The following is a 22376-nucleotide window of genomic DNA, read 5'->3' on the forward strand; positions in this document are numbered from 1 at the left end:
CTAAAAGTAGTTTGTCAACCACTCTGATCGTTCTGCCACCAATTTTCTTTGAGTTTACAGTTCTTAAAAATATTTATGTAAATTTTGTAGTTTCAAACATTTAAAAATCCTTTAAGTACAAAATAAGGATCTTTACACACTATCAATTTTTAAATTTTAAAGCAGAAACAACAAACACATTGTTTTTGTGAGAATATTTGTTAGACCTTTTTTTAAGCAACATGTTGCACATACCGATATGTACATATAATATATGTATCTACATTTTCATACCCAGTGTTTCTTTGAAAAAATAAACTTTAACCTTATATTAAAAGTGATTTAAAATATATACTTTATTTCTATAATTGTCATATGAGGAGTTTTTAAAAATCATATTCCATTTTATAAACACACTGAGATCCAGAACCTACCAGTATATCAAGAATATATAAACTTTTCTTTGGTTCATAAGTCATACCTTTTTTTATTTTTCTACCCTACCCATCTGTGTATATATGTGCATGTGTGCATGTGTCATAATATTCTGACAAAAAGACTTACTTAAAATTTCAATTATCTTATGAAATAGAATTGTACCCAGAAGCAACATTAAAGGCTCTATTCATTTTTCTTGGTTCTAAGTAGCAGTACCTGCTGCTTAAACTTTATCTATCATCATGTATCCTGTATCTAAACCTCCCTCTTGGGAGTTATTAAAAGAATCAAAATTAGTGTGCTCAGCATAACTAAGCATTTATTATGAACACTGGTTTGTGCTTTGATACTGATATGTTAAGATGATGTTTTTATTATTTAATATTGCCTTGCAAAGTGGTTTATTCATTTATCTATTTAAATTTTTTTCTCTTTATTTTTGGTGACTTTTTGAACTTTAATTTTTTAATAGTGACTTTATAGTTTATAATTAAAAAATGTGCCTCAAATAAAATATTTAATCATTTTAAACATTCTGAAACAATATACATTACGTGAAATATATACTAAGTTTCTGGATTAAAACAGGTTTTTTCACTTCAGTCTACCCATCTTTCACTGTAGTCAGGTCCTTGCCCAAGACTGTATAAATGTGGGCAATTCTTTTATTTGATATTACAGAAATGTTCTTTAATATATTTTTTCAAACAAAATCTGATTATTATCACTCAAGGGAAACAAAAACCTACATACAATTTTATTTTGTCATTTAATTTAATACTAACAGGAAATATTGTTAAAGAAATCATTTAGTTGTTATTACTACAAATAGGAAACAGTGTTAAAGACATTTTCCATATATTTTAAACTTTTAAGGTCTTATTTGTTAAATTAAAAAGACTGGTTATATGATAGAATGAAGTTAAATATTAAAGCTTAGTTTAAAAATCATGAGTGATCTGATGTGGAAACTCATTTTTAAATCCCATCTTGAAACAAAGGTCAAAGAGAATGAATTCTACCCAAGTTTGAGATCAGGAAATGATTTATGAGGAAATGTGCAAGAGAAAATCAAGTCAAACCAATATAACCATTTGTGTGACAGATTGGATGACCTTGAAGAAAAGTGACTTATTCGCAGATAAAATATGGGTAAGCTCAAAACATGAGAACTTAAAGAAAACAAGTCTAGGAGAAAACTTGAATTCAGATGAAAAAGAAAAGTTTTGGAGGCTATTTTCTAATCTTCAATCTTTTAATATTTATTCTTTTAAATTACTTTCAAAAAATTTTTAGAAAAGGCTCAAATGTATTTTTATTAGATAAAAGAAGTTTCTATCATGACAGTAATTAACCTTTTGACTGAATAAATCCTATCAAATACTAAACTCTTTTATTTCTAAAGTCTAAGTTCTAAAATTGTAAGATTCTACTTCTTTCAGTATTTGTCTTAATATTTTATCCACTACATCTTGGATGACTTAAAGATAAAGCATGGTAGATTATTTTCTTGGTAACATTTTATAAATTATGAATATTTTAGTGAGTGTATAACTTTCTGCCTTATGTATTTTATTTGATTTCTGGGTAATAAATATAATGGATTATTTCCCATATCTACATATGCCCTTTGTTCCAAGCCCCCTATGAGAAATAATTTGGAGTCATTCTGCCAGATTGTCCCTATTATCTTGAATTTTAGACCCTATTGATACATTCTGGGTACCATACCAGAAATACCCAGGTCTCTTTTGGGGCAATTTTTATTTCTTGGCAACCTACCTGACTCCATTTTCCTTAGGTACCTAAGAACAAATGATATGTTTGTTCTAGATTTAAAAATGTACCTTGCAGACATCCCATGACTTTCTGTTCAATGTGTTAATGTGTGCATAAATTCTGCTATTCTTGCTACATTTGCCTGAACCTGATTCACAGAATATGTGCTGAGAAATGACCATATTCTGGGGTTGTAATTTGAAAACGTGTGGAAGACAAACATATGGGATAGCAAAACCTTGTATTAGTTTCAAATATTTAAAGGAAAATTTGTAAAGTCTGATAAAAATAACCATATTGCGCAGACAAAAATTGTAGATAACAGAGAACTCATGTAATTTTAATGAATTCATATTTGTAAGATTCTCAGTAGATACATTTTTCTTTGTTCGCAAACACTTTTTTGACATATCAATAATTTTTTTAATCTTGCAATTATGGGTTCATTTATTTGTTTGTTTACAGCATACTGAAAAGAACTTAAATAAAAATGGTCTAGGAGTAGTGTTAATGTATCTCATTCTGAATCTCAAACAGATAAAAGTTTCAATCATATGTGGTGTTTGAAAAACAAATGTGTTTGGTGGCTTTATGTGATTAAAATGTGAATCAATTAATTACAATTAGTTGTGATTCATTTACTTTTTTAACATTTTTTTGGGGGGTTGCTAATATTGTACTTCAGATTTTGGAAAATATGTTTAGGAAGAGATAATGACCTATACTTTTCCTTATTCTGATAATTTCACTAAACACTATGTCCTTCGAGTTCATCATTGCTGGGTCAAATTACAGGATTTCGTTTTTTATTATAAGTGTAAAGGATTCCATTGTGTACATATAACACATTTTCTGCACCATGTTTTAATATTTTCTTGTTAATTGATTTTAGAATAAACCTTAACAATTTCAGATTTACTAACTTAATATGCTAATAAATACAGAAAGCCTCTTTGAAAGTCTTTTTTTTTTTACAAAACAGAACGGAAAGTTTTCAAATCATTTATTGCATCCTCCTTCAAATCATTTAACCCACATTAGATTTTTCAGACTTGTTTCACTGAATTTTCATAAAATATCTTGAAAATAGTTTCAGTTGGATTTTTTCTTCTAAAACTTTCTAAAAAGAATCTACAACTTTGTATAAACAAAATCTCGTGTGTCTGTGATTTACAGGCTCTCATCAACCAGCCATTCTCTGACTCCACAAAGTGATTTGGACTCCAGTTGCTCTGAAGAATTCTATCAAGCTGTTCACCATGCTGAGCAAACCTTCAGAAAGATGGAGAGTTACTTGAAGCAGCAGCAACTCTGTGATGTTATCCTGATTGTTGGGAACCGAAAGATACCTGCACATAGGTATAATAGTTTGTTGTTATTGGAAATATGCATTCATAGCTTTAAACTTGATTGACTGATAGGAAGATTGCAGAATACACTTATGATTATGGGAATAAGAACCAACATTTCTAAGAAATCTTGGAATTTTGTCATTTTTATTCTTTATTTTGGGGGAAAGTTATAATATCATTTTTTATAGCAAGCCATCTTCTTTATGAAATAGAACAAACTGAGTTAATAACATATAACACTGATGATAACTTTACAGAAAAAATGTCTTCTTTTGTAACTCAAAATCATACTAACTTAAAATATAATTTAAGAAATATGCCTAAAATTTGAAATGAGGTATATTATTCTACCAGAATTTTTAAAAATCAGGTCACTGGATATATATTGCTTGTTTTAATGACAAAATTCAAGGTTGATCTCATAATCCATATTTTACATTTATTAAAATTAGCTTATAGGATACCAAAATTATTAAACCCAACATGTTTTAAAGCTAATACTTTTCAGTATTCTTCAAAAAATTTATTGATAATTCCAAGTTACTAAATATCTACTTATTCTGTACTCTGCAAATTTATCAGTTTCCTTTTGAAAATTCATTAAATTGGATGGTGATTTTCTACTTATTTTTTCTAATTCTTTTTCATTTTAAGTGAGAAAAGAATTTTAAGTCGAATATTGTCTAGGTTAAATAACCAAATTCAGTCTTGCCTTCATATCTGTTGGTGCCAAGTAACCATGGGTCATAAATTATAAATTGCATAAATATTAAATATTTACAGAATATTTTCCTTGTCATTATCCATAAAAAATACATTTCTATATAAATATAGCATTTACATTATATTAAGATTATCATTGATCTATTAATCAATTAAAATTTTGGAATGATATGTATAAGTTATATGAAAATACTGCAAAATTTTATATAAAAGACCAGAGAGAGCATCCTTGGAGTTTGGTAGATTTGAGGTTCCTTGACACAATTCCCTGCAGATACTGAGGAATGACTATATGTGTACAAAAAGTTTTAGGTTGTCTGTATATCATATTTTATGCTAATGAATTAACAGAAAAACTAAATTATCCAAGTCAGAAAATATTTCAATATTCTCCTCCCCATATATTAAAAATTAAATGGTATTATTTTTATTTATATAAATATCTGTTTGTATTTATATTTAGAATTTTAAACATCTATAATTATAGCTGTATATAAACAAATATACATACACACACATATCCACGTGTGGACTACTAAAAAGAGTTCAGAAAATCATGGTAAAATGCAGAGACTGAATCATATTCAATATTTGGAAATATCTGGAAAAGAACTTTTTTTTTTTTTTTTACTTTAGGTTCAGTTTTAGACTGTTCACATTTAATGGAACTGTGTGGTTGAGATTAAACACGCCACCCTGCCACTCCTGTATCGATTTGTTCTTGGTCCCTCCTTTCCTGTTCTGCCTTTTGGATGATTTCTTTATCAACCCACTTTCTTTTCTTTACTGGCCTAAATTTGGGCTTCGCCAGTTTCCTAGCAATGCTGTCTTACTCAGGACACTGTGCTGCGCCGAGAACACTGGTCTGTCCAACACTGAGCAAGCACAGCACCCAGCAGGCCATTCGGGCAGAGGCAAGGGTACAAGCCTCATTGTTCCTGGGTCACCTCACAAACAGTTCTTAAAAGCCTTCAAACAGTACACTTTCACTTCTTTCTTGTCCTTAGTATTGTTGTCATAAATGTTGGTACTTTAAACACATGACATAAAATCACAAATTCATAATTATTTTTCTTTGAACAAATGTCTTTTTGAAAAAAATATTTTTATGCAAAATAAAGATACACATTTTAGCATTATAACCATGCATGGTTAGTGGCATCAAGTACATTAGTTGTCGTGCAACCACCACTGTTTCCGGAGCTTCTGTCTCCACCAACAGACACTGTGCCCCTCAAGTAGCACCTCCCAATGCCCTCCTTCCCCGAGTGGCTGCTTTCAGCTGCCAAGTCTGGAAAAGAATGTTTGACACTGAATAAATAATCCAGGTCATGTAGGGTCTGATCTTTCTATAATATACTATTCATATTTGTTTTTCAAATATTCTGAAATTGAATTATCATTTGCAAGAGAATAATTACTTTTCATTGTTGTTGAGAGAAATATTCAATGTTGTAATATGTGCATGTTTATATATATTGGCTTAAGGGGACAAGGGGCCTATAATCAACTCAAAAGAATAACACAGAAAATGGACATCAAGTTTGAGCAGATAAAGCATAGACAACCTTATTGTGATTGAAATGCTTATAGGTTCTGTGCAAATTTTCCACTACTGTGTACTTTGTTGCTATTTAAATCTGTATCAACTCTAACAGAATAATAAATTATTTGTGATTAAAAAAAGAATAACACATAAAATGTTTATTGTTAAAGAAAAGATACAGTATCTCTGGTCTAATGCCTAGATCTTTGATCCACTTTGAGTTGAGTTTTGTGCAGTGTAAGAGATAGGGGGTGAATTTGATTCTGCACCATATGGATTTCCTCATGTACAGTCACAAGACTGGGATCCTAATTAGAATAAGACATACTCCATATTTGTATAAATTGTCAAAATATACTCTACTGTCATGTTTAACCAAAAATAACAAATAGAAAAAAATGCAATTCAAATAAAAATAAACAAAAGAAGAGAGCAGTGACATAATTTACATTATTTAGTCAAGTCTTATTAGACATGACTTGATATTTTCTTTTTTCATTTGAGCCATTTTTAAGCAATATGGTATGTGGTTCTCCTTTATGTATAATATTTCACATTGTCTTCAAAATAGACTTAGGCACATTAAGTTTATTTGAACAGACAACACTTCACCAATCAAAGCCTCACCAAAGGGTTGGAAGGAGAACTTTTATAAGGTATTCCTGGAAAGAAGAAAAGAAGTACTGGACTGGTTAGGGAGGAATACTGGCCTAGTTAGAGATTAGTTGGTACATTCTGAATTTACTCTGACTTGGGCTTTGGTTATGTGGAAATCCAGAGTGCTGGATCCATCTCAGTCATGAGGGTGTAATGGCTTCTCAACTAATTTTTTAGACAGCATTATGGTTAAAATTTTAGCAATATATTATAATTGGCATCCTTAGAATTATAAGTTAAATAAATACTAACAAATATATGAAAAGTATTTGTGGGAAACCTAAAAATGGCAAGCCCTGCTTTGAATAATTGTAGGTATATTATACCATCTTTTTATACATTTGCACAATGAAAAATTGTAACTATGTAAAACTAGCTATTGGCTTAAAGCAAATAATTATCATATAAGTAGGAAACAAACAAATGAATTTTAAAAGTTTCCCCTGCATTTTGATTAATACAGCCAAGTGTTATGTTCAGGCAAATTATATATCATATTGTAACCACTAGCACTGGAAAATGTGTGTTTGAAATACAGAATTTCAAATAATGTAAAAATAAATAATTTGTTTAAGGTCCACTGCTCGTTCAGGAAAGACATCACAAGCTAATATAAGTAGTCATTACATAGTCATTCATAAAAATCATATATATTTAATTTATATTATTATCACATCATTCAAAACTTTGAAATAAATTTATATTTAATAAATTTTCCATTATAGGACTACCCATTATAAAATCCTTTGTTTATGTACTGATTATGTTGTATATGAGTTTCTAACTTTATTTAAGTCACTATTTTCAATCCATTTATAAAATGCCATGTCTATATTGGTATATTAATTTATCACTACTATTGATTTAAATAGGTAAGAACTGAAATAATAATAACTAGCTTTGTTTAGGTAACACATTAATATATTCTTTGCAATGAAGATAATCAAAATTCTGAACTCATTTATGATCTCAGTCTCCATAGAAATTCTAAGATAAATATAGATTTCTCACAAATAACCCAGTATAATTTATTATTGACAACTCATACTTCAAATAGAGATATTGAACATATTTTCATATATCTGTTGATTTCTTGTAGATGTTCTTCTGTGAAGTGTCTGTTCATTTCCTTAGCCCATTTGTCAGATGGGTTACTTGTATACTTGTAGTTTTTTGAGTTCTTTATATATTCTGGAAATTAGTGCTCTATTAGAATATGAGTGGCAAAGATTTTCTCCCACTCTGTAGGCTGTCTCTTCACATTGCTGATAGTTTACTTTGCTGAGAGAAAGCTTTTTAGTTTGAATCTATCCCACTTATTGATTCTTCTTTTATTTCTTGTGCTATGGGAGTCATGTTAAGGAAGTCTGATCCTAACCTGACATGTTGAAGATTTGGACCTACTTTTTCTTCTATAAGATACAGGGCCTCTGACTTCAAGGTCTTTGATCCATTTTGAGTTGAATTTTGTGCAGAGTGAGAGATAGGGGTTTAGTCTCATTCTGTTGCATATGGATTTCCAGTTTTCCCAGCACCATTTGTTGAAGAGGCTATCTTTTCTCCATTGCATGGTTTTGGAACCTTTGTCTAGTATGACAAAACTGTATTTATTTGGGTTTGTCTCTGTGTCCTGTATTCTGTATCGTTGATCTACCTGTCTATTTTGGTGCCATTACCATGCCATTTTTGTTACTATTGCTTTGTAGTGTAGTTGAAGTTCTGGCATTGTAATATGCCCTGCTTCATTCTTCCTGCTAAGGATTGCTTTAGCTATTCTGGGTTTCTTATTCTTCCAGATGAATTTCATAATTGCTTACTCCATTTTTGTAAGGTACTTCATTGGGATTTTAATTGGAATTGCATTGAATCTGCATAGCACTTTTGATAGTATGTCCATTCTGACAATATTAATTCTACCTATCCAAGACCATGGGAGATCTTTCCATCTTCTAAGGTTTTCTTTAATTTCTTTCTTTAGTGTTCTGTAGTCCTTATTATAGAGATTTTTCACCTCTGTCCTCAGATTGATTCCCAAGTATTTTCTTTTTTTCAAGGCTATTGTGAATGAGGTAGTTTTCCTAAATTCTCTTTCTGAGGATTCATTACACTTATGAATAAAAATGCATTAGATTTATGAGCATTGATTTTATATGCTGCTGCTTTACTGAATTTACTTATGAATTCTAAAAATTTTTGGGTGGAATTTTCTGATTCCTCTAAATATATAATCATGTCCTCGGCAAATAGGGATACTTTGAGTTCTTCTTTTCCAATTCGTATCCCTTTAATTTCCTTGGTCTGTCTAATTGTTCTGGCTAGAGTTTCGAGGACAATGTTGAATAGAAAGAGGGCATCCCTGCCTTGTTCCAGTTTTTAGGGGGAATGCTTTCAGGTTTTCACCATTTAGAATGATATTGGCCATGGGCTTAGCATAGATGGCCTTTACAGTGTTAAGGAATTTTCCCATTATCCCTCTTTTCTCTAGTGTTTTGAGCATGAAGGGATGCTGTATTTTATCAAATGGTTTTTCTGCATCTATCTAAATAATCATGGAGTTCTTGACTTTAAGTCTGTTGATATGGTGAATTACATGTATTGATTTCTGGATGTTAAGCAAACCTTGCATCCCTGGGGTAAAACCCACTTGATGGTGGTGCACTATCTTTTTCATATATTTTTGTATGCGATTTGCTAAAATTTTGTTGAGAATTTTTGCATCGATGTTCATTAAGGATATTGGTCTGAAACTTTTTTTTCTTGATGTGTCTCTGTCTGATTTAGGTATCAGGGTGATGTTGGCTTTATAGAATGAGTTTGGGAAGGTTCCCTCCTCTTCTATTTCATGAAATACTTTGAGAAGTATTGGAATGAGCTCTTCTTTAAAGGTTTTGTAGAACTCGGCTGAGAACCCATCTGGCCCTGGACTTTTCTTTGTTGGTAGGTTTTTGATGATTTCTTCTCTTTCATTACTTGAAATTGATCTATTTAAATGGTGTATGTCCTCCTGGTTCAGTTTAGGTAATTCAAATGTCTCGAGAAACCTGTTGATGTCTTCGAGACTTTCTATTTTTTTGGAGTATAGATTTTCAAAATAGCTTCTGATTATGTTTTGTATTTCAGTGGTGTCTGTCGTGATATTTCCTTGTTCATTCTGAATTTTAGTAATTTGAGTTCTCTCTCTCCTTATCTTTGTTATTGTGGCTAAGGGTTTATCAATTTTGTTAATTTTTTCAAAGAACCAAGTATTTATTTTGTCATTTTTTTCTATTGTTTCTTTTGTTTCAATTTCATTGATTTCAGCTCTGATTTTAACTATTTCCTATCTTCTATTACTTTGGGTGTTGCTCTGTTCTTCTTTTTCTATGTCTTTGAGCTGTAGTGTTAGGTCATTTATTTGTTGATTTTTTCTTCTTTTATTGAATGCGCTCCATGAAATAAATTTTCCTCTAAGTACTTCTTTCATAGTGTCCCAGAGATTTTGATATGATGTATCTTTGTTCTTGTTTATCTCTATGAATTTTTTTATTTCCCCCCTGATGTCTTTTGTTATCCATTCATCATATAATAGTGTATTATTTAATCTCCAGGTGTTGGAGTAGTTTCTGTTTTTTATTCTGTCATTTATTTCTAATTTCTATCCATTATGATCTAATAGAATACAAAGTAGTATCTCTATCTTCTTGTATTTGCTAACAGTAGTTTTATGGAATAATATATGATTTATTTTAGAGAAGGATCAATGTTTTGCTGAGAAGAAAATGTATTCACTCTTTGTTGGATGGTATATTCTCTATATGTTCGTTAAGTCTAAATTATTGATTGTGTTATTGAGATCTATGGTTTATTTGTTCAATTTTTGTTTGGATGATCTGTCTAGTGCTGTGAGAGGTGTTTTAAAGTCACCCAGTATTATTGTGTTGTGGTCTATTTGGTTCCTGGAATTGAGAAGGATTTTTTGACGTACATGGATGAGCCACTGTTTGGGGCATAGATATTTATGATTGTTATGTCTTGCTGATTTATGCTTCCCTTAAGCAGTATGAAATGTCCTTCTTTATCCCTTCTGACTAACTGGCTTGAAGTCCACATTATCTTATATGAGGATGGATACTCCGGCTTTTTTGCTGAGTCCAAGTGCATGGTATGTTTTTCCCATCCTTTCACCTTTAGTCTGTGAGTATCTCTTTCTATGAGGTAAGTCTCTTGCAGGCAGCATAGATCTTTCTTGGATCTTTCTTTTTAATCCAATCTGCCAGTCTATGTCTTTTGATTGATGAGTTCAGGCCATTAACATTCAGGTTATTACTGAGATATGATTTGTATTCCGGGTCATTTGGCTCATTTTTGTTTTTTAACATGACTTGGTTTCTCCTTTATTTGGCTATTTCTTTAGGGTAGTTCCTCCCTTTGCTGATTTACATCGTTGTTTTTCATCTCTTCCTCCTGGAATATTTTGCTGAAAAAGTTCTATAGTGTCAGCTTTCTTTATGTAGATTCTTTTAGCTTTTGTTTATCGTGGAAGTATTTTATTTCATCATCAAATCTGAAGGTAAGTTTTGCTGGGTGTAAGATTCTTGGTTGGCATCCATTTTCTTTCAGAGCTTGAAAAGTGTTGTTCCAGGCCCTTCTAGCTTTTAGGGTCTGGGTTGAAAAATCTGCTGATATTCATATTGGTTTCCCCTGAATGTAATTTGATTTTTTTTCTCTCATAGTCTTTAAAATTCTGTCTTTATTTTGTATGTTAGGTATTTTCATTATAATGTGACTTGGTGTGGGTCTGTTGTAATTTTGTATATTTGGAGTCTATAGCCTCTTATACTTGAATTTCCATTTCATTCTTCAAATTTGGGAAATTTTCTGATATTATTTCATTGAATAGATTGTTCATTCCTTTAGTTTGTTTCTCTGTGCCTTCCTCAATCCCAATAATTCTTAAATTTGGCCTTTTCATAATATCCCATAATTCTTGTAGTTTCTGTTCATGATTTCTTACCATCCTCTCTGTTTGGTCAACTTTGTTTTCAAGATTAAATATTTTGTCTTCAAAGTCTGAGGTTCTGTCTTCCAGGTGTTCTATCCTGTTGGTTATGATTTCTATGTAGTTTTTAATTTGGTTTATTGTTTCCTTCATTTCTAGAATTTCTGTTTATTGTATCTCTATCTCTTTATTGAAATGACCTTTTGCTTCCTGCATTTGCTGTTTTAACTGTTGATTTTTGCGATCATTCAAAGCCCGTATTTGCTCTTTCCTCTCATCGTTTGCTTCTCTGATCATTTTAATTATGTACATTCTAAACTCCCTTTCTGACATTTCTTCTGCTATGCTGTTATTGGATTTTATTTATGTAGCATCTAGGTTTGTTTGAGACATTGTGTTCCCTTGTTTTCTCATATTGCTCAGGTATCTTCCCCTGTAGTAATGAAACTCTGAGTTATTGCAGATTTCCCCTATTGACTTATAGTGTCCCTGTAGATTTCCATTAACTCACCTCCTAGCTTTCAGTAGCCTGAAGTCTTGGTGGAACTTGATAATGCAGTTATCCACAAGGAAGCTGCCGCTCAGGGGTGGTGGCCTTCAGTGGGGTATATTCCCTACTAGTGGGCAGAGGCGCCTCCACTTGTTGACCAATGGTCAACCAGAAGGGGACTAGACTGCGGGCTGGGGCACGTCTGGTCTTGGCCTGGGTCACCGGTTCTACCGCTCCTGTGGGAAAGCCTCGCCCAGCAGGGAAGACTCACCCTGTGGGGAAGTCTCTGTGGGCAGCTCTCCGCCTAAAAGTTTTGTTGTGCAGCCCTCCTCTACAACGTTTCCAGGGATCTGAACCAACCTCCTGGGCCGGGGAACCTCGCTCTGCTCGTAAGTATCTCCCTGGGTGGCCATCCTCCAAGATGCTACCCATGGTCTGAAGCTACCGCCCGGGGCCAGGGAGGTTGGCCTAGTGGGAGAGACTCACCTGGCAACTCTGAGTAGGTCCCAAGTCTCTCAATACCTCCTCTTTTTGAATCCTGAGTCCTGGAGCGACATGATATGCAGTCACCCTCTAGTCCACCATCTTGATAAACTCCTAATATAGATTCTTTATAATAATTGTTAATTTTTTTTTTTTTAGTTTTACAGCCTGCATTTTGATTCTTTGTACACAAATGGGGGTGCACCTTTTCATTTCTATGGTTGTGCATGATGTAGATTCATATCATTGTATAATCATACATGTATAGGGTAATGATGTCTGCCTCATTCCACCATCTTTCATACACATGCCCACTCCTCCCTCTCATTTCCCTCTACAAAAATCAAAGTTCCTCATTTTTCTCTCACTCCCCCACACCCTCACCCCCACTGAAGAGGGGAATAATATAAATAAGTTGATAATAGTAATAAAAATGATAATGCTTGTTTTTATGCACTGTGTTGCCAGGTGCAGTGGTGCACACCTGTAATTTCAGCAGCTTGGAAGCCTGAGGCAGGAGGATCCAGAGTTCAAAGCCAGCCTCAGCAAAAGTGAGGAGCTAAGCAACTCAGTGAGACCCTGTCTCTAAATAAAATACAGAATCAGGGTGGGGATGTGGGTCAGTGGTCTAGGGCCCTGAGTTCGATCCCCAGTACTCCCACTCTCCTCCCCAAAAAATAGGTACTGCACTGATTACATGCCAGGCTCTGTCTAAATTGTTTTGCATGTGTCTTAAGGGAAAGGGAAATTCCGATATTTCCCATATTTTTTTTTTACAGTTCAGAAAACTGTGTCATAGAAAAATTATGAATTTCACCCATTATGCAGTCTGTAACAGTGAAAATAGAATCCCAAACCAGGCGATCTAAGGTAGAGAAGTAATTCTTCTAGCAACAACAGTAGACTGACTATCATAATTTAGAAAGCTATCTTTGAAATATGGTGCAACTTTAACAAATACATGAAAGATAGGCCCAGCAGAAACAAGCCAATGATCTGTGAAGCTGTTATAGTTAATCCAGGCATGAAATGAGGGCTCTATGAACATGAAGAGATGAACTGAGAAATATTTTGAAAAATGGTGTCATAAGTCAGGTTCCCTATTAATACAACCTGAGCCTGGAAGTCAGGTGTGCATGATTTATTTACAGAGTGCCCTTAGAAGAAAGTGAAGCAGGAGAGGTTTGAGGAAGGAACAAATTAAGAAAGGAGCGTTATTTCATTTTAATTTCCAGGCTCTGAAGCATGACTTGCTGCTTTTAGTTATACCCTGAAGCCAGGGGGCAGGACTTCATACCCTGGTTCTAGCAGTCATTGCCTTTGAATCCATCCAGAGTTTGAAAACTGGGGAGGATGAAGTGAGAGGAGCAGAATCAGGTCAACCCCCAAGGAACATGGCTGCTCTTTTTGAGCCAAATGCAGTTTTCTGAAAGGGGGTGCCTTGTTGTTTTTAGGTACTAACATCATTGCCCCTGGAGACGTGGCTGTGCCTCCTAAGGAGAGCAACAGCAAGCCCTACAAAAAGAAAAATGGATTTTGTGTCATGTATGATATAGGCAATGAGCTAGAAGAAGTTTCCCTGAAGATAAGTTCCTAACTTCTGTTCTGGATGTTGGATATTTTGGCAGTGTACCAATAAAAAACAGGAAAATGTAAAAAAAAGAGAACTTTAAGTTTAGTCTAGACAGAGTGAAACACTACCGGAATGTCTGATGACCAGTTTCTACAGGCATCTAAGATACAAAGTCAGATTTAAAACTATCATAGTAGTAATTATTGTGATGCTTAACAACAATTCACTAATATTGAATGTTAAGGCAAAGTACAGAGACCTGAAAGATACACATGATAACAAAAGGGTCCCTTAGTAAGAACAGAGAGAAGTTGTTGAATCAGAGGTAAGTTGAGAGAAGAAAGTCTGTACTGCTTTAGTCAAAAAAAAATGAATTAAAGAATGGGAGGTCAACAATGTCAAAATCACAAAAATTAAGTTTAATAGATTTGTAAGAAAATAAATTTGTGGTGACTTCAATAAGAGATTTTCCCAAGTGGTTGAATTCATATATTCACTTATGCAATTTTTGCTTCTGCTTCTCTTGCATTGATGGAAGCCAAATATGTCCATATAAAGATATTAATTTCTGTTATGCATTAAATCCTTCTTCTAAAATCTAATTCAAAGCTTATGTGTCACTAAATCTAAGTGCAGTCTAAATTTTTCTACCTTTCTGTCACTGAGTTAGCAATATTTTATAAGTCATAGAAAATGGAGAATATGTATGTAATGATTTAAAATTAAATAACATAGGTCACACAATATTTTGCTCTACAGGATGTGTCCTTCCTACAGTTATGGATTTTATGTGTTATGATTGAACTGGTTAACTTTATGTCAGTATACTTCTTACACTTAAGAAACATATTTATCCCATTTAATTGTAGTTTGTTTCTTTCACATAGTATTATATTTACTGTTTTAGACAAAACCAATCACTTGACAGTGATTTATCTAACTGGTATGTAATATATATTTTATTATATCTGTGTTTTAATCATTTTGTCAAACTTTGAGAATGTAAAAAATTGGCATGTTTAGTAACCAATGCATGGGGAACTGATAAATTTAAGTATTTCTAACATGTTGCCATTCTAGGCATTAATATTAAAATACGTAAAATCATAAGTCCCACAAGGGACTTTGTAAATACATACATTTTATACCTAAGGAGTTTTCTCAGTTAAAAGAAGGAATGTACCTTTTTGTTTAAATTAAATTTCACCATGCTTCACTTATATTATATAAAAGATAAACATTTAAAATACATAAAGATGCAAAACAAGTAATTGAAAAAATTTTCCTACTAGAATATCATGAAGACTTAGAGATATTGACATTTCTTCTTTTATGACCTTTACAATATTCTTAGTGGAAAAAAAGAAAGCTAAAGAAACACATTCAAAGTTTACTCTTGCTCTGCTTGCAGAGGTGGGCATCTTATTTAGTTCATTTGACCTGTTTGTATTGGTTTTGAGCACTTAGCTTCTGGAACAAAAGGAGTCACAGGCACATTTTGCATTTTTCCTGCTCTACAGTCTGCTCTTCTTCCAAGAAATCCTTAATCTACACACACGCACACACACACACACACACACACACACACACACACACACACAGCAAAATAAATAGGAGTTTCTGTACTTTTTCTGTTAAAAACAAAGAATTCATATTGGTCCCTCCAGATCATAGTTTCTTGTTTTCTCCTTTCTTCCATTATCAATCAATGACTGATCTTTCTCTGATATCCCTCAAAAATGTCTTGATTTCCTCTACCCTGCTCTTAAAAAAAGGAAGTTTCTGAGTTGCTAACTCTAAAGAACTGTGAAAAATACACCTCTTAACTACCATGTACTTTTTTTTTTTTTTTTTACTTTTTTTCCTTTATAAGTAAAGATATATTGTCATGCGTTTTATCCAATATTTTTAAAATTTATATTTCCATTTAGGATGGAAAAAGTTCGTGGGAACTCTTTATTCCGACTCCAGCAGCAATAAATCACCAGAAAACCCAAATATGTTTTTCTTTAAAATGATCAAAAAAGTGTGAACATACCAACCAACAACCAAAACAATCAAAAGAACTCTTTTTAAAAAATAACCCTAGAAACTAAAGTCATGATCCTTTATAGCTTCTAATATTTAGGGGGATGATGGAACAATGTCTGTTATACAATTAAAATTTTCAATACATGGAAAATACTTGTCAAGAGTAAAACCAATTGATGCAATTGATCTAGAAATGACTCTGCTGATAAAATGATCAGATAAGTATATAAAAATAACTACAAAAATAATTTAAACATTTACAGGAAAAATTATATAATAGATAAAGCAAAGGAGAATAACAAATGGGATTTTAAAAAATTCAAGTCACTAGAAACCACAGAGCATTAAAGGCATTCTTGATTGTTGAGACAGAAATATAATTTGAGTCCTTGAAAGAGTCAGAAAGCAAATTGTGCTAAAACCTGAGGATTTATTTGCAGAGCAGTTTTAAAATTTGATAAAAGACAATCTACCCACAACTCTAGGAAGCTCAGGAAATCATACACAGAGTAAATCTAAACAACATCCACTTTATGCATATTATCATGAAACTAGTAAAATCCTAAAAGAGAAAAAAATCTAAACATTTAGAAATGGGGGACATATTACATCACACACAAAAAATGATAAGAATAAGAAAGCTAACATTCTATTGGAACCAAACTAGTATCAGTACTAGGAAAATTTTCTTTACTATACCTTTGAGTGCCGGGCTAGATTTCATTTCTCTGAAAATATATTGTAGATGCATCTGCAATGTCTTATATAAGGTATTTTTATTCAATAAAAATTTAGATTTTTTTCTTTTAAGACTTGGAAAGTATAATTTATTACCACCTAGACTAAACACTAAAAGTAGAATTAGAATGAAGAGATTATGTGCAATGCCACTCAACCTGAAAAGCGTATAGAAATGAACCAACACTATAAAGTTCAATATTAGGGAAAGCTTTTATATTTGACAGTAAAGTAGACAAGATATTATGAATACATATGTAGATATTATGCTTTTGGTTTGGTTGGTTTATATTAAAAAGTTCCAACCTACCCCAGATGAAATTGGAAAAATCAATGATTTTTTAAATCAGAGTTCCTTTGTGATTATTGAGAAGAGCTTTAAAAACTTTCTTTAGAAAGTTTGAAACTTCATTGATGAAAGAATCAAACTTCAATAATATTTAAATAAAAAGAAAACTAAATAGAAAGAATTACCTTATTGATTTTAAAGATGTAGACTCATGGTATTAAAAAAGATTATTGCAATGGCATAACAGGCAAATGGCAAAAAAAAAATATAATAGGAATCTCAGAGACAGGTAAATGTATATTCAGGATTTGAATTTGTGATGCAGGTGGCACCTTAATAGAATGGGGATACTAGTGTGGTCAAAACTGGATCAGTATGTAGGCAGAAATAAAAGTTGATTTTTATTCAAAAGGATTAATGTTCTAAATGTGAAAGGAAAAACAAATTTAGAACAATGGAAGAAAGTATGGGAGAATGCTTCGTGACCAAAAGGGCAAGATTTCTTAAATCAGTTTTTAAAAGAAAAATTCTGAGGCAATAAATAAATAATGCATTGATCTATTGATTGATTAATGATGGACTTTGTGCTCTGCAATGCATTCTGGTTGACAGTGTTTTCATGCTTTATGGTCATGGCTTAAATTAGATCCTGTGACTCTTTCAGGCTTGTTCTGAGTTCCGTCTCTGACTATTTCGCCGCCATGTTTACAAGTGATGTTTGTGAAGCCAAGCAAGAGGAAATTAAGATGGAAGGCATAGACCCCAATGCCCTCTGGGACCTTGTCCAATTTGCATATACAGGTATGAGAAAAGAGTTGTAACATCAAGTTTATGTTTTATGCATTTTAGCTCATTTCCTTTGAGTAAAGTTTTGAAAACACAAGAGAAAAGATTCACCTATGTATTTTAATTTTCAGTTGAAGACTTTTTAATGGGGGAAATTCAGACTACTTTTCATTTGTTACTGGGATCAGAAATTATATATATATGTGTGTGTGTGTGTGTGTGTGTGTGTGTGTGTGTTGACATAGCCTATCTTCCACAAAGAATTTAAACAGGCTTATATAAATAAAGTGTTGATGGAATGAACATTTTTGTTAATTTTTTATTTGTTCTAATTAACAATTACAAAATACAGTAGAATGTATTCTGACATCATAAATAAATGTAGTATAACTTCTCATTCTTCTGGTTGCACATGATGTAGAATCACATCTGTCATGCAACCATATATGCACATAGAAAACAATGTTGGATTTATTCTATTATCCTTCCTACCCTTATACCCTCTCCTATTCCTTCACTCCCCTCTGTCTAACCCAAAGTACCTCTATTCTTCCCTAATGCCCCCTCTTCGGTGAATTAGCAAATACAAATCAGAGGAAACATTCAGCCTTTGGTTTTTTGGAATTGGTTTATTTTACTTAGCATGATATTCTCCAGTTCCATCATTTACTGACAAATACCATAATTTCCTCCTTCTTTAAGACTGAGTAATATTCCGTTGTGTATATATTTCACATTTTCTGTATCCATTTATCTGTTGAAGGCCACCTAGGTTGGTTCCATATTTAACTATTGTGAGTTGATCTGCTATAAACATTGATGTGATTGTGTCACTGTAGTATGCTGACTCTAAGTCCTTCAGGTATAAACTGAAGAGTGGGATAGCTGGGTCAAATGGTGGTTCCAATCCAAGTTTTCTGAGGAATCTCTTTACTGCTTTCCATAATGATTGCATCCATTTGCAGTCCTACCAGCAATGTATGAGTGTGCCTTTTTCCCCATATCCTTGCCAACACTTATTGTTGCATTTATTCTTGATAATAGCCATGGACTGAACTTTCAAGAGGAGCAGTGAGCATACTAATTGTTAAATATGAATCTGTGTCCATACTTGCTCATGGCATTAGGGTGAGAAAGAGAATCTAAATGTCTTTTCCTTTGGAAATGATGGTTTCAAAGAGTTTTTATCTTTGTAATATGTTGTTTTAATGTAAAAACATTCACAGAACATTTAATAAGGACATAATAACAAACTTAGTTGAAAGGGACAATAAAGATACTTAGATTTGAGAATATGAATTTTTCAAACTTTATTTCCCTGACTTACTACATCAACATATTCTATTGGTATTCACCCAATTATATTCTGTGCATTCAAATAATTTTGCCAATTTAGTAAACATTTGTTGGATAATATTTAATGTACAAGTATTAGCTGCATCTCAGGAGAACAAACCAATAAATAAGTCATGTCTTGCTCTACAGAAGCTCACAGCCCAAGTGAAGAGATGATTTAGATGAGGGGAAAATATGATATAATGTGAAATGTTGAGGAATTTAGAAAGCATGAAACTCTTGTCTGGAGCATTATCAAGACTTGCATTAGTTAGAAAAACATAACTCTTCAAGTTTACTAAGAGATGGACAGATATAATCAAATACCATGAGAGATGCAAAGACAGTGTGAATTGATGATTTGTTTGTTTTTAGAGATGTCTTGTAGCTCATTCTGCTTGAATTCTTGATCCTCCTGTGAGATTAGAAGAAAAATGCAAGATAGAAACTGATTATCAATGCAGCAGGGCCCCTGTTTAAGGAGCTGTATTTTCCCAGCATTTCTGGTAAGACAGAAATAATTGATGGCATTGTGAAGATAAGATACAGGAGCCAAATGGCTATGGAACCAGCCGTAATCTGTCCTCATTCAGGATTTTGCTTATTGGGGAGAGGACCTTACTCATTTTAATGCAATTCTCAGTAAATGAAGACTCTTGGAACAGAGAAAATGCATGATTCTTTGAGTGCAGACTATCAAAGCACTGATGCCATGAAAGACTTAGTAGTTTTTTGGCCCCATAATTTTGGAGTAATAATTTGACAAAGTAAAAAGTTGAAGAAGACATAGTTAAACATATAAGCAAGACATTTTTCAAGGCTGTTGCAATAAGGGAGAACAAATCAATCTCTACAAAAGGGTGAGAAGATTTTTAAGTTCTACATTCAAAGTAAGGACTCCAATCATTTATGTTTGCTCTAACTGACTTTACAAAAGGAAAAGTAAACTTTCTCATTTCTTTGTGATGGGGTTAATTTCAAAACTAGGAGCAATATCTTCCTAAACTTCTTCCTTCCCACAGAAACTGAGAGATAGAAGAGTTGATCTCCCCTAAGATTTACATCATTAAGATAAGGTTATCAGTTTCTTAGGGAAAACCATTATTGAGTTATAAAACTGACAGAAGGCTTTTGAAAACATATCGCAAAGGAGTAGAGAAAAATTTATAATTCTAATTTTTCTAAAGTAAATGCTCTGAGGAAGGTCAAGACCAAAAGTCAGGAAAGAGCCTATAAAAGTTTAAGGGAACTGAGGGGATTGCAAAGTCCTTCTCAATTCAATTTCAATTTGCTTACAACATTAAACAGTAGTATAAAGGAGCATTTGCTTCTGAACTAAACTGCAGCAAACATTATCACATTATTGTTTCCTAGACCTGGAAGAATCATGAAGCTAACCTTTTATGGATCCTTCTAGCCATAGTGAGGCACAGACCTAACACCCAGTCTCCGTGCCCTGGTGGTCTTGCATTTCTTATGTGTAAAACTAGGTCAAAAAACACTCAGCATCCTGCTACACAGGGTTGGAAGGTGTTTCAAAGCTTCCTGCTGAATGTAATGACCCAGTTTGGGCTCTGCTTTACAGAGGGCAAGCAGGATATAAAGCTGTCTCTTAGCTGCCACTGCCACTTTGACCTTTGCTCCTGTACACATTTGCCCCTAGTGGTTAATAAATTTCCAATTGCGAGTTTGCAGAAATGTGATAGATGAACAAATAATTTGTGTGGTATTATGGAGAAAATTGTAGCTGTGAGAATATATATACCTTTTTTCTACATATAATATAAAATCATAACACTAGAAGAGATGAGGTGAAAAATTGTATAGCAAGGAAAGAATAGAGGATATCTGCATATGTGACTAGTTAGCTAACTAGCTAACTGATCTGGAAGACTGTTTGAAGAGGAAAAAAAAAAAATAAATGTATCTCAGAAAGGAGAAAAAAATTGAATGAACCAGAAGGCTAGTAAAGGATCAGTCATTTCAGAATATTTTCTTAATGTTTAAGGTTTTCTAGACTTGGAGCAACTAAGGAGGATCAACTTCATCAAGAATTGATAATTGGGCTGGGGAGATAGCTCAGCTGGTAGAGTGCTTGCCTCGCAAGCACAAGGCCCTGAGTTTGATCCCCAGTACTGCAAAAAAAAAAAAAAAAAAAAAAAGAATTGATAATTATTAGATATAGAAGTAATGTGTCCAATGAAGATGGATCAGAGTGCATTAAAATGATTTAAACAGATAATTTTTCTCATAGAATCTGGCAAGTATAAGATTAGAAAAGACAATTTATAGCTATTTCATTCACTTAGAAATTAAATGAATAAAGTAGCTTGAAATGAATTTTTGAATGATATAAGTTTCAGTGATTATAGAGTTCAAGAATCTTTTATTTGGAGAAAAAAGAGTCATCTTTTAAAAATAGATTTTATAATAAAAATTTATGTATACTAAGACATGGGAAACACCCTACTTTTTAACTCTTTGTTTTTCCTTGTCCAGCAAATGACATGAGAAAAAAAGGATCAAGAATTTGGAAGGTTGTAGTCATTATAGGAATCATCAAAATAATTTGGCAGAATATTTTTGGATCCTCTCACGAAATTAATACATTATTTGATGTATTCCATACATTTATACTATCCAGTTTTCACCAAATTAGTAAGTAAAAAAATTCACACAGAGCACAATCAACACAAACATAATGGATGACACTTTGCCATTACTTGGATAGTTGAGTTGATGACTCACTCATGTCATTTGCACAGAAAACGTATTATTTAAATCAAAACTCTTTACAATTAGATGTTTGCAATTATCCCAACTACAATTTGAAACTACAATCCTAATGCAACAACAAAAAAGCTTTCTTCAATGAGACAGAAAAATAATTTTTAAGGAAAAATATCAATATTTATAATGTAAATACTAAGTATTTTAAATTAAAAAATACTAAGTTCTTTGTGTTAGAGAAAACAAGAAATTAAAGAAAATATTTTTGGATAGATGCAAGGTAATAATTCAATAATAAGAAAAAGATGAGCACTTACTGAAATATCAGAATTGCTTCTTTGCCTAATAATGGCATAATTCAGTCATTTTTTTCATACATTGTCATATATCAAAAATGGAAAAAAATGAAAATTGTATACTCACTTTAGAAATAAATTTATATACAATTATGAAAGTCATAGCCCTTTTC

At 32.5% G+C, this 22376-nt stretch overlaps 1 protein-coding gene across 2 annotated transcripts in view; it reads left to right on the forward strand.

Moving 5' to 3' along the window:
* The window catches only part of KLHL1 (kelch like family member 1), a 425106-nt gene that overhangs the window by 113737 nt on the left and 288993 nt on the right, over nt 1-22376 (forward strand). For both annotated transcript variants that reach the window (XM_079135882.1, XM_079135883.1), the window contains exons 2-3: nt 3373-3555; nt 17721-17857. In XM_079135882.1, the coding sequence (XP_078992008.1) occupies nt 3373-3555; nt 17721-17857 (320 nt within the window). The remainder of the gene's footprint in view (nt 1-3372; nt 3556-17720; nt 17858-22376) is intronic.

Source organism: Sciurus vulgaris, assembly GCF_902686455.1.
Source record: "Sciurus vulgaris genome assembly, chromosome: 4".
Lineage (NCBI taxonomy): Eukaryota > Metazoa > Chordata > Mammalia > Rodentia > Sciuridae > Sciurus > Sciurus vulgaris.